We start from the raw sequence: 12396 nt of genomic DNA on the forward strand, positions 1-12396 counted from the left end.
TGATTCTCTGTTCCCTTTTTAAACATTCACACTGTTTTTTTGAGGTTTTTTGATTATCAAAGAAAATGCTATAGTGACCATCTTAGGTAAGAAAGCCATTTCCTTGTTTTGGAAATTTTCTTGGCATATACTCTAAGAAGTAGGATTACTATAGATTCTTACTAGTTTTTAATTTGACTTTTGAAAGTTGTTGGGGGAAAAAATCTGTTTATGAGGCATTGATATGTTGCTCTCATTTTGGATTAAACCACAATTCACACTTGGAATGACCCATAAATCACAACATATCCAATTTTTTTTTTGTCATGGAGAAATGATAGGCAGTTTTCTCAAAAGGATTCATTTTAATTGGTGATGTTCCCCTCACTGGGTGATTTCTAAAGCTACTCGTCAGCCCAAGAGGCCTATCTGCAGACCCAACTTTGAACTTTCCTGGACCCTTCAGGCACCATAAAACTGGCAGACCTTTATTGTTTTGCTCCTCTCCCCAGCCCCCAGCCCCGCTGAAACTTGTTACCAGGGTGTGGCCTCATTTCTGGAGCCAGCCCCATTGGCATGGTGGTCCAGGCCGTTCTGTTCCATAGATTTAATGCGGCCTTAACACTAGTGTAATTTTCTCACAAAGTGTGTTTATTTATTTTTAAAGATTTTCTTTACTTACTTTTAGAGAGAGGGGAAAAGAGGGAGAGAAACATCAAAGTGTGGTTGCCTCTTGCACGCCCCCTACCGGGGACCCAGCCCACAACCCAGGCATGCGCCCTGACTGGGTATTGAACAGGTGGCCCTTTAGTTCACAGGCTGGCACTCAATCTACTGAGCCACACCAGCCAGGGCTGTCTTTTGGTTTTTGATTGGCATTAGTTCTTTCTTGTAAAAGTTAACCACTCTATGGCAAGATAGTTTATAGTCCAAGAAAACAGTAATGCTATAGTTTACTTTTTGGCTGTACTCCTCATAGTCCTTGAAATTAGGGAAATACAGGCTCCTCCCTTTCTGTTCATTCACTCATTCATTCATTATTTTAACGTAAGTTGTTGAATGTCATGTGCTTGCAATTGAACTAGATACTTAGAAGAAATACAAAAATGAAAAAGATAGGTTATTGTTCTCCAAGAGTTTATAATCTAATAGGATCAAGTCCATAAAGAGATACTGCACTTACCCATGGAAATAGGATTCCTGGAGATATACAGGTACTAGAGGAATTGAGAGGAAGGGCTTCTAACGCGGCCTGGGGTGGGGGACTTCCTGTAGGAGGTATCATCATTACACGAGTGTCTTCTGGATTGTATGAGGTCTGTCCAGAAAAAGTCCAGCCATTATTAATATAATAAGAATGGTTTGTGCGACATCTACGTAGCTTGGCAGCCAAAGAAAGTGGACTAGAATGCGTGTGCGTAAACAGTGACAGCTTTACTGTACTAGTCAGTGGGAGTGGTGGATGCCGTTGAATGAGCATGTGTACTGTGTAGCCGCTGTATTCAAAATGACTGAGTGAGCAGAGCAATGAATCTACATCAAATTTTGTGTTAAGCTTGAACATTCCTCCACGGAAACTATTCGGATGATTAAGGAGGCCATAGGTATGGGCAGCTGGTGATTGGCAGCTTCATCACAACAACCTGCCCACTCATGCATCATGTCTCGGGCAGAGTATTTTGGTGAAACGTTAAATCGCTCAGGTGACTCACCCTGCAACTTCTGGCTTTTCCAGAATCAAATCACCTTTGAAAGTGACGAGATTTCAGACAGTTGATGAGATTCAAGAAAATACAACAGGGCAGCTGGTGGTGATAGGGAGAACTGCGGGAGGTCCCAAGGTGCCTAACTTGAAGGGGACTAAGGCGTCATTGTCCTATGTATAAATGTTTCTTGTATCTTCTTCAATAAATGTCTCTATTTTTCACATTACATGCGTGGATACCTTCTGGACAGACCTCATTTAGCTCGCTTATGGGTAAAGTAAGTTCTGAATTGAACAATTGTGGACCAAGCCTTTTAGTTGCCCTGAAGAGAATAAACCATTAACGACTGGCTGGTGTGGTATTGCCTGGAAGCCAGAGGGATTCCTGACCTGTCCCCGTTTTTCTTTGCCAGGGGTTTGTGGTTCCGAGTTGGCCATGATGAGTGTGCAACTCACCCAAGACCCCCCTCCCCTTCCCCTTTGACTGCCTCCACTCAGAGCATGATGGGGGCCTGCCTTTTCATTTCAGACCGATGGATTCCTGAAGGACAACAACAATGCTGCCCAGCGCCTCTTGGATGGGGTGAACTTCATGGCTCAGTCGGTGTCTGAGCTTAGCCTTGGGCCCACCAAGGCTGTAACATCCTGGCTGACAGACCAGATAGCCCCAGCCTACTGGAGGCCCAACTCCCAGATCCTGGTATGGCGCGGCAGGATGCTCCTGTACCCCCGGCACGGCCCATCTCTCTTTGCCGCTCCACCCTGTCCCAAGATTGTTCTGTGGGGGAGGCGTGGGATTTGGCTCCGTCAGGTTAGCTCCCAGAGTATCAGGAAAGGGGATACTTTAACGCAGCCCGTGTCCTCTTTGCCCACTGATTTCCCTTTGTGTTATTCTGCAAGTATTTTCTTTGTGGTGGATTCTACCTCTCCTACCTGCAAGGGCCAGTCATTATTGATGAGATGTATAAGGCCACAGATACAGACTCTGAAGGAAAGGCACCTTTAGAGATCATTTAGGGTCATCCTTGGCTTGATCCATAAACATCTACAGTACCCACAGCAAAGGGGCACCCAGCGTTGGCCCAGATACTTTGTGACAGGGAACTCGTTCCTCACCAGCTTCCCAGAGGTTCCTTTGCGAAGCCTTTAAAAAACAAGGTCTCGTTTTTCCCCTGGCTAGAGTTAGCTCTTCTGAGAACCCTGTGACTCAGCCAGATGAGTTGAGAGTCTTTCCAGGCACTTTTTGGAAGAAAATGATCATCGCAGCTGTGCTTCAGTGCGGGCATTCCATGTGGCTGGAGGTTTTAGGGTCCCTCCGTTAGGACCATTTCAGGGTGGTCCTGTGGTCCTCCCCCTGGGTTTCGACAACTTCCTCAGCTGAGCAGACACAAATTATACCTGTCTCTCTTTGTTCTGGGCTTGGAACAGAGCTGCAGCAAGTGTGCGACATCCTTTAAAGATAACGACACCAAGCATCACTGCCGGGCCTGTGGGGAGGGCTTCTGTGATGGCTGTTCATCCAAGACCCGGCCAGTGCCCGAGCGGGGCTGGGGCCCTGTGCCTGTGCGGGTGTGTGACAACTGCTACGAAGCCAGGAATGTCCAGTTAGGTAACGTGGGGCCCAGGTGCTGCTAGGGTGGAGGGGGGCCCCCTCTCCTTGGTACTGGATGTTGGGAACTGGGCTCCCATATGCCCAACACTGTTCCTAACTGCATCACTTTTCTGAGAGCAATTGCTCCCTTTGTCTTAGCTCGTTATTCTCTGAGTCCTGGGGGTGCTCGTCCTTGGTAGGGGGGTCGGGGAGGAGGGTTAATCCTATCCTGTGTTTACCAGACATGGCTTAGACTGAGTCTTCTCCTTGGAGAAGTTTCTAGGTCATGCTCCTGGAACCTTTTTGGTTCACTTCAGAGGGAGGTTGAGGTAAAGGACTAACATATCACGCAGTTGTAGAATCTGGGCTGACCCAACCCATAGCCCAGACCCTTGCAACCACTGCCAGACAGCACAGGAGTACCCTGGAAGGAGAATCCAGGAGTGCTGTGCTGTGGCCCTCTGAGTTTTCCATTTGGAAAGTGACTACAGGCTGACGGCTTTTCCTTTATCATTGTCTACAGATGTTACTGAAGCACAGGCGGATGATGAAGGCGGGACAGTGATTGCTCGGAAGGTGGGCGAGGCTGTGCAGAACACTTTGGGAGCCGTGGTGACAGCCATTGACATACCACTAGGTGGGCCTGGCAGTGCTTCTCTTGAGTGTAGTGTATGTGGGATGAAAGGTTTCAGAGTGTCCCGGGTTGTCATTTTGTCAAAGGCTTGCAGTCCTAGGTTGAGTTGGACAGCAGGCAGTTGACTGAAGACTGACACCTGCTTGCTTCTGCGGAATGCCTTAGTGGTCTCACGTGTATCTCTGGAGGCCGTTCTCCTATGCCACCAGTTGCTGCATAACAAACTACCTGAAAATATTAAGACTTAAAATAACCACCATTTTACCATGTCTGTAAGGTAATTCTTCTGCTTCAAGTGGCATTGCCTGGAGTTACTATCTGATATTCCAGGACAGCAGCTGGACTGGCCTTGAGGATCCAAGCCACGTTAACTTAACACGCAGGGCCTTGGCAGGGATGTCTGGAAGGCAGGGCTCGGTAGACCCGCCCTCTCTCTCCGTATATTCTCCAGTCTTCTTTGTGTGGTTTCTTCAGTGTAGTTGGACTTTTTACCTGGTGACTCAGAGCTCTAAGAGCTAGTATTCCAAGAGACAAGTAGAAGCTGCCAGTCTCTTCTAAGGCCTGGGCCTGGAAACTGGCACGCCTATAATCTTCTGTAGGCACAGAGCCAGCCTAGATTCGAGGGAGGGGCAGGAATATCAGTGAATTTGTGGCTGTCTTTAATCCACCGCACCAGCCAATTCATTTAGATTTAAGTTAACTACTTACCTTTGGTTGTGAGGGGTACTTGTAACCAAGATGGGAAGAGAAGCCCACCAGTGTGTGGAGGGCTTAGGCAGGGTTCTCGGGGCCAGGGGTACATCAGCCCTTTGCAAAGAGGCCAGGAACTCCTGGGCAGCTGGTAATGAAAATTGCTGCAGATTTCATTACTGTGGCTCACAAAATGTGCACGCAAGGAGCTTTTGACTCCAGGGTACAGGACTAGATGGATGTGCCCAGGCTTGAAGTTCAGGTTACATCTGCACTCACAGGTAACTGGGTGAGGCAGCGTCTGCCCTTGGCACAGAGAGCCGCCAGCTGTGCTCACCAAGTGCTCACCTGTGCTCACCAAGTGCTCACCTGCCATCGGGTCCCAGGCCCGTGTGGTAGGCACGTTATTTCTTGTAGTCCCCATAACAGCTCTTGAAGGTGGATTATTAAAGATGAGCAAGCCAAGGCCCTGAGAAGAACCTCTGTAACCCTGCAGCTGCTAATTGGCTTGTGCTCAATGGAACTGGGGTTTGAATGAAGATCTGTCCTGGCTCCACTGTCCAACTTCTTGTTGTTACTCCAGTGGTTCTTAATGCAGCTGTACCTTAGGGCCACCTGGCAAGCTTAACAGACATGCAAATTTCAGTGCCTGAGTCCCAGCCCTGAAGATTTTGGCGTGGGTGGTATGGGGGAGACCAGGCATCTGAATGTTTGAAGGTTCCGTAGGTGGCTCCGTGTGCAGTTGGATTGCGAGCCAGTGGAGGGTCCGAGGATGCCTTCCTGCAGGGTGGGACTCGGGGTGTTGGGTTCCGTGTGTCCCGCCCATCACGGTTCCCTCCCTGCCACAGGTCTGGTCAAGGACGCGGCCAGGCCGGCGTACTGGGTGCCCGACCACGAGATCCTGCACTGCCACAACTGCCGGAAGGAGTTCAGCATCAAGCTCTCCAAGCACCACTGCCGGGCCTGCGGACAGGGCTTCTGTGACGAGTGCTCCCACGACCGCCGGGCTGTCCCTTCCCGAGGCTGGGACCATCCTGTCCGAGTCTGCTTCAACTGCAATAAAAAGCCCGGTGATCTTTAACCCTAGCTCCCTCTCCAAGTCCTTCACAACTCCTTAGGTTCTCAGGGTTAGAAACGGAAGTCTCATTGAGGTGGGCCCTCCTCCTGGTCACCTGCCGTGGTGTGTACCCCCTCTGCGCATCCTGGGGCCTTTCCCGCGGTGTGGGGAAGGACAGATGGCAAGCTGGGGCAAGCCTGGTGGCAGGCCCGAAGGCATAAACCCTTCAGGGCAAGGGACTGAGCAGCTTATAAAATCTGTTGCATTTATTTCAGTTAAAAATAATAAAAATATATACCCATGTAGACATATGAAAAGAATATGGAGTATCTTCAGGCTGTTGCTGGTTGCAAAGACTTAACTACAGTCTGTCCCCAGCACAAGGGTAAGGTGACAGTGGCAGCAGGTCTTCCCCATAAAACCGAGCCAGGTACAAGGCCACTGGTTCGCTAGTCACCTTTTCTTCCCATGCCTTTGAAGCCTCTCCTTTCCTTGCCTTTTCTCATCATGCCTCTTGGTTGCCTGAGGAAGTGAGCATCCCAGGTACTTGGCTTGGAAGAGCCTGAAAGGGATCTGCCTGGGCCCTCCAGAGCCGGGTCCCAGTCCTGGGCCTAAGCCCGTTTCAGAGACCACTCAACTTAGCGTGCAGGTCACCGGAGTGGGTGGAGGGTGAGGGATAGGGTCCTCAGCCCTGAGAAGTCCAAGTGCGGGTGATGTGACACCCTCGTACCTGGGGAGAGCCTGGAAGGAAATGGGCCTTCCCCAGCGGTGTTTCCTGCTTGTTGCTGCTTCCGTCTGCACCCCCTCGGCTTTCCCAAAGGCCCTGCCCTGCTCCTGAACAGAGCACCTGCTTCCCTCCCCTCCACCCCTCAGGCCCATCATCCGCTTCTGAGTGTTGCACTAGGATTTTTATTGCTTATTTTGAAGTGTCTTAATTCTTTTTCCCAGACACATGACCCCTCTAGCTGTTAGAGGGGTGATCATGAGAAATCTTCCAGGGAAACAACACAGAATGGACTGTTAGTGGGTTTTTTTGTTTTGTTTATTTTTAATTTTTTTTTTGTTTTTTAGTATATATAAATATTACAACAGATCATTAAGAAAAAAAATTCTCTCTGGTTCTTGCAAGAGACGTCAGATGAACTTGTTTCTCGTTAAGAGCTGGGACATCCACATCTATCTTGACTGGAAAGAGACTGTTGTGCTGAAATCCCATCATGCTGGACTTTATCGTCAATGGCCAAAAACGAAGAATTAAAAAGTGACATAGCTCTTGACTGAACTGGTGGTGGGTGGGCGGAGCTTCAGGGAGGTACTTGGCAGTCACTCCGGTGTGAGTGTCTGACGTGAGCCCTGGAACGCCTTGGCCCTCAGACCTGCTCCCTCACTCCTGTGGCCGTGGCTGAGGCCCTGCTCCAGGACTGTGTATCATCAAATCCTCCGTTATAAAGGAACCTTCCTGCTGAACATGGGCTGTGCTGACTCTTTCCTTTCACTTCTTTAGTAAGTCTGGCTCCCCCTTTCCAGGTGACAGGAAAGTAGCTTTCAAAGCAGGAACCAAGTGAGGCATATTTCTAGGGTGGTGGGCATATTCTACCTGTAAACTCCTTAGGTTATTACTCTAGCAAGAACTTAAAAAGCATAGCCAAGTACCACAAAGCCACCATCATAGGGGTTTTAATCTCATGCCAACAGGCTGCTTTTTCCCCAGCTTTGGGTGGATAGCATGCCCCAGCTCAGTTTGCGAACTTGGACAGGGAACCTTGTGGATATTCCTTAAGAGTATGTTCAGGCTGATGGTCAAAGAAGGCCGTTCTCATTGTTAGAGGGCTCCACCTGTGCTCACTGATCATGCTGGTCTCCGGTACTGGCTGTTCACCGGAGCTTTCCACAGAGGCTGTGAGACCAGGGAGTTGTGGGAAGGGTGTTTAGAGCCGCGGCACAGGCTGAGCTCTGCGGGCCTGGTCCCCAGTAGGGCAACCTGTGTTGGGTGCTGTGTGGTGCAGTGGTAGCAGCTGCTTAACAACTTGTGCCCCAAGGGTTTCACTCTGTAGCTATGGGATCACAGTGCCTGGGGAATCCTCTCTCCCAGAAGAGGCTACGGATTACTAGGGACCTATGGAGACCTGGGAAAATTTCCTACCTTCCTTTCTATGTCAGTCCCCTGCTCTGCCTTGTCCAACTCCTCTGTCTGTCCTCTACGGTTTCTTCATTCTCGTGGCTATTGAGGCTCTGGTCTTTGTCCCTTTCCTTCTTCTTTTCCCTGTTCCTGGTCCCTTTTGTCCTTATCTTTCTACTTCTTGGGTAAGCAGGACAGGGCGTGGAGGGTTTGGGGGGAAGAGTGATGCATATGGTGAGTCTCGTGTTGGGCCTGGCTGTTCGTGGTGTGCAGGGGCACCCCGAGCATGTGAGTCTGCCTAACCACAGAAATGAAGCAGGGCAATATTGTGTACTTCCGTACACTAGTCAGACCAACAGGAAAGGAAGGGAACCCAGTGTCAGAAAACAAAAGGTTCTCTCTTCTTGTTCCACATATCCAATCCTAGCCTGAACTAAGTATCAGATGGGAAAACAGCTAAATACGGGATGAAAACAAAGGCTTTAAAAAACCCATTTAACTATGATACATGCACATTTCAGCTTGATTAATTCTCTGAAACTGAACATATAATCAACCGAAACTCAAATGAAGAAACAACATAACTATACCCCAAGAACTCCAGGTCCCTTCTTCCATCAGGAGTACCTGCTATCCTGACATTTAATAGCACAGATGAGTTCACCCCCTTTAGGGGGATGCTGCATAAAGGTTTTTAAAGTTAATTTTAGAGAAACACCGATTTGTTGTTCACTTATTTATGCAGTCATTGATTCTTGTGTGTGCCCTGATCAAGGATGGAACCCACAACCTTGGTGTATTGGGACAATGCTCTAACCAACTGAGCTACTCAGGGCATGTGTTAATAACTGGTTGAAAAGACTTGCTCACAGGTGGAGGAGATCATTGTTGAGCATCTAAGACCTATGACCAAGATTTCTTGTGGCTGAGAACTAAGTGGTCTCCTAAATAATGGGGTCCAATGGGATCCTTACACAACTCTGGGATTTGAGGCTGGTTTGATTTATCTGGGAACTGGAAAGATAAGAGAATATTTAGGATTTCTGTTATATGCCAGGCACTGGGCTAGGAGCTTTATGTGGTTAATAATTAATTCTCACCACCTCCCTGGAAGGCTGGTAGTGGTGCTCATATTTTACAGCTAAAGACACTGGCTCAGATTCAGAAGCCCCAGGTCACCTGGCAAATGAGAATCACATCTGGGGTTTGAGGAGTCAGGCCTGAAGCCTCCAGAGTGATACCTCTATTCTCTGCCCCAACAGCCTTTGGTGCTGAAATGTAGAGTTTCTCTTAAATTTTCTCCCCTTCCCCCTTGGGTTGTGAATTAATTCTGTTTCCAGATAAGATATGGTCAGTATCTTTTGCTTAAGCTGAAAGTTTAAAAAAAATCAAGGTATCTGTTGTTATTGTATCAGAAAGGTCTTAGCTTTATATATAACCATTTCCATTGTCCTTAGAGGTTCTCATGGTAAGTGACAGTAGTACTTTTACTAAAAATAGGGAAACTGGCTTAGACGTGAAGCAAGTTGGCCTAGCTTGTTAACACAGGAGTTAAGCTTCTAATTGTTAAAAAAATTAATGGTAATTTTGAAACCATATTTGCATTTTAAATTTCAGAACTACCATTGATTGGGAAGAAAACTGAACCTACAATGGTAGCCCATTACCTTTATCACTAATGGAGTTTTAGTTACTGTACCGCAGCAGTCCCTCCCCAACCTTTTTGGCACTAGGGACCGGTTTCCTGGAAGACAATTTTTCCACGGACTGGACTGGTGGTCAGGGTGGGGGTGGGGGTGGCTTTATAGCCTCCCACCAGATGCAGCTTAATTGTCACTTGCCACTCTCTGATAGGGTTTTGATGAGTCTGCAAGCAACTGATTTATCATGGTCTCTGTGCAGTCAAGCCTCTCTGCTCACAATAATCTGTACTTGCAGCTGCTCCCCAGTGCCAGCATCACTGCCTCAGGTCCACCTCAGATCACAGGGCATTATGTCCTCATAAGGAGCGTGCAGCCTAGATCCCTCGCATGCACAGTTCACGGTAAGGTTCAGCCCTACTGTGACAGTAACAGTGAGAATCTAAATGCTGCTGCTCATCTGACGGGAGGTATAGCTCAGGCAGTAATGCAAGCGACGGGAGTGGCTGTAAATACCGATGAAACCTCTCTCGCTCACCCTGCCAGCCCGCCCGCCGCTCACCTCCTGCTGTGAGATCCAGTCCCTGACAGGCCACCGACGGTACTGGTCCATGACCTGGGAGTCGGGGACCCCTACTATACAAAGCATGAGCTCTCCGTTGTCCAGGTAGAGTCAGCGCAGTTTTTCCTTTTTGTACTTGGGAAACTCACAGGTTTATGAGCCCCTGTGGCAGGGGTGTTTCTGGGGTGAGAATCTGTAATTAGGGATATGCTCACATGACCAGAGCCATCTCTGTAACTGCCATTTGTAGAAAGCAGTGTCTTTCTGCCTCCAGGAGACTTTGGTGGAGGCCACCAATATATGAAGCTAATACTGAGCAATTTCATCTACTACCATGGTTTCAACTGCCTGAATCTCTCTCGAAAGCCCTGGCTGCATCCCTAGACGGATTCCTTCGATGTCCAGCAGGCGTCCAACTCAAACCACCCAAACAGGATCCCCAGTAAACCATGTCGCCACAGACCCGGCTGTCCTGAGCAGGGCTGTTGGCACCACTGGTATCTTTGTGCCTTTGCTCAGCTTATGGTCTCTGCAGAGAAAGTCCCTTTTGCTCTCGCACAGCTGTTTTTATTCACATAATGGCAAGAATGTACGTGGACTGGTGGTAGGAACAAGCAGGAGGTGTGGGTGAAGACAGGACAGCCAGTCCAGAAGTCATCTGCAGGAGACAGAGGTAGCTGGTCCTAAGAGGGAAACGGGGAGACTATGTTGAACTGAAGCCGAGCAGGTCTTAAACTTCCAGGGTAAAAGTAAAAACCCCATCTCTCCAAACACAAGGGGCCTAAGGGATTCTTGGACTTGGAACAGGAAACCCTGCTGGCTCTGCCACTTACTACCAGGAGGCCTGGGGCAAATCACTTTCTTTTCCATTTTTTTCTTCAGTATATTAGAGTGACCATGACCCACTTTACAGGGTTGTCTAAGAACTAAAGGGCATAGTACTGGCAAAAGTCTATTCAAGATCTTGAGTGTCTAGTTGTGGCAAGTGCTGGGGAAACGAAGGTTCCTGGAGGTGCCTGAGAAGCTGAGACTTCACAGTTGGACTTCTCAGGTGAGGAGTCGAGGAGGGTCAAAAGCAGAGACCAGAGGAGGGAGGAACTTGAAACATCTATGACCTGAGGGCCCAGGTGGGAGCTGGCGATGGGAAAGCAGGACGAGGCGTGTGTGAGCAAATCTCTAAAGGCCACACATTCTGAGGCCCAAGAAGCTGCTGCAGTGCAAGGCCTGGAGGCAGACGTACGGGAGCGGGTCCAGTGGGTTATACCAACACACACAAATGAAGAAATGGAGAAACCGAGTTTAGCCTGCAACTACTTTTGGAGATGGCTATTTGAAAGACTGGGACCAGGACAGATGTAGGACAGACAGGTGAGAAGGGCAAACTTGGTTCCAAAGGACACTTCCAGGGACACCGAAGATTGTGAATACCCTCCAGAGCGTGCTGGGCCAGCTGAGGTCTAGGGAAGCTACACAGCAAGATGGTGTGCGACGACTTTTTGATAATCAGCACGTGCGATTGTCCTCTCACCTCCGTTTAGAAGGCTACGAGCACACAAACAGCACCGCCCCCCCCCCCCCCCCAAATCTGCTTCTATGTACATTAAACTGTATTAGTTTGAGTTCTGGCAGGACAGAAGTAACACACTCAGGAAGGGAACTGAAGACAGTTTAACTGGGGAAGCATTCTGGGCTAGTAAGAGTGAGGTGCAATTACAGCTGTAGGTCTGAAAGGACACACCTCCAGAAGTTACTGGAACCCAGAGAGCGCTGCGTTCCAGCAGAAACTGTGGCCTTAGATAGAAGAACACAGCCACAGCCCCCACAGCCCCCACAGCCCAGTGGAAGGCGAGCTGGGAGCTAAGAGTCCCACCTCACTCTCCTGCCCTCTGCACTCCTACTGGCACGTCCACTGGCTGAGCGCACCAGCCCTAGACAGACACTGAGGTAGTCCAGAGGTCAGGCTGGGGAAGAGAGCAGCTGAAAAGGGCACACAGGTGGATCTGGAGAGGCAAATGGAAGGTCCCCAGCAAAGCCATTAAGGCTGGTCCCAGTATCTACCCTTCCTTTTCCCTCACCCAAGATTTAAGTTGACATTACCGCAGTTGGTTTGTTCCTACAGCAGCCAAGCATCATGAACTCCGGAATCATTAAAACCAACGTACTGTACCATGGTTCCTTTACTTTATTGTTTGGAAGGAAGACAAGCTCTTTAACACTTGGTATAAATATCCCACCAACTGCTTCTCTTAGACTGTGAAGTCAAAGCCAATTTTCTTTGAGATGGGGCCCTTGAATCTGACATTCAAGTCACCCTGATGGAAAAAAGAGATGTTCTCCCTAACATTCTGGAAGATGCCTCAACAAAAGGCATGCCAAGGCCTGCTTAAAACCTCTAGCATCTAAAAAGATCCATCTTTCT

The 12396-nt window shown here is 48.8% G+C and overlaps 1 protein-coding gene across 2 annotated transcripts in view; it reads left to right on the top strand.

The window, feature by feature from the left end:
• ZFYVE1 (zinc finger FYVE-type containing 1) overlaps window positions 1-7123 on the top strand; it is a 46074-nt gene extending 38951 nt beyond the window's left edge. The window contains exons 9-13 of one of the 2 annotated variants that reach the window (XM_054567328.1): window positions 2214-2384; window positions 3113-3293; window positions 3799-3912; window positions 5448-5669; window positions 6728-7123. In XM_054567328.1, the coding sequence (XP_054423303.1) occupies window positions 2214-2384; window positions 3113-3293; window positions 3799-3912; window positions 5448-5669; window positions 6728-6756 (717 nt within the window). In that variant the 3' untranslated portion in view covers window positions 6757-7123. Of the gene's footprint in view, window positions 1-2213; window positions 2385-3112; window positions 3294-3798; window positions 3913-5447 lie in introns of both variants that reach the window. The other variant, XM_054567329.1, reaches the window with a different exon arrangement.
• Window positions 7124-12396: the final 5273 nt, after the last annotated feature.

This window comes from Pteronotus mesoamericanus, unplaced genomic scaffold, assembly GCF_021234165.1.
Source record: "Pteronotus mesoamericanus isolate MK-2021 breed Mesoamerican mustached bat unplaced genomic scaffold, CSHL_Meso_final contig_182, whole genome shotgun sequence".
NCBI classification, from domain to species: domain Eukaryota; kingdom Metazoa; phylum Chordata; class Mammalia; order Chiroptera; family Mormoopidae; genus Pteronotus; species Pteronotus mesoamericanus.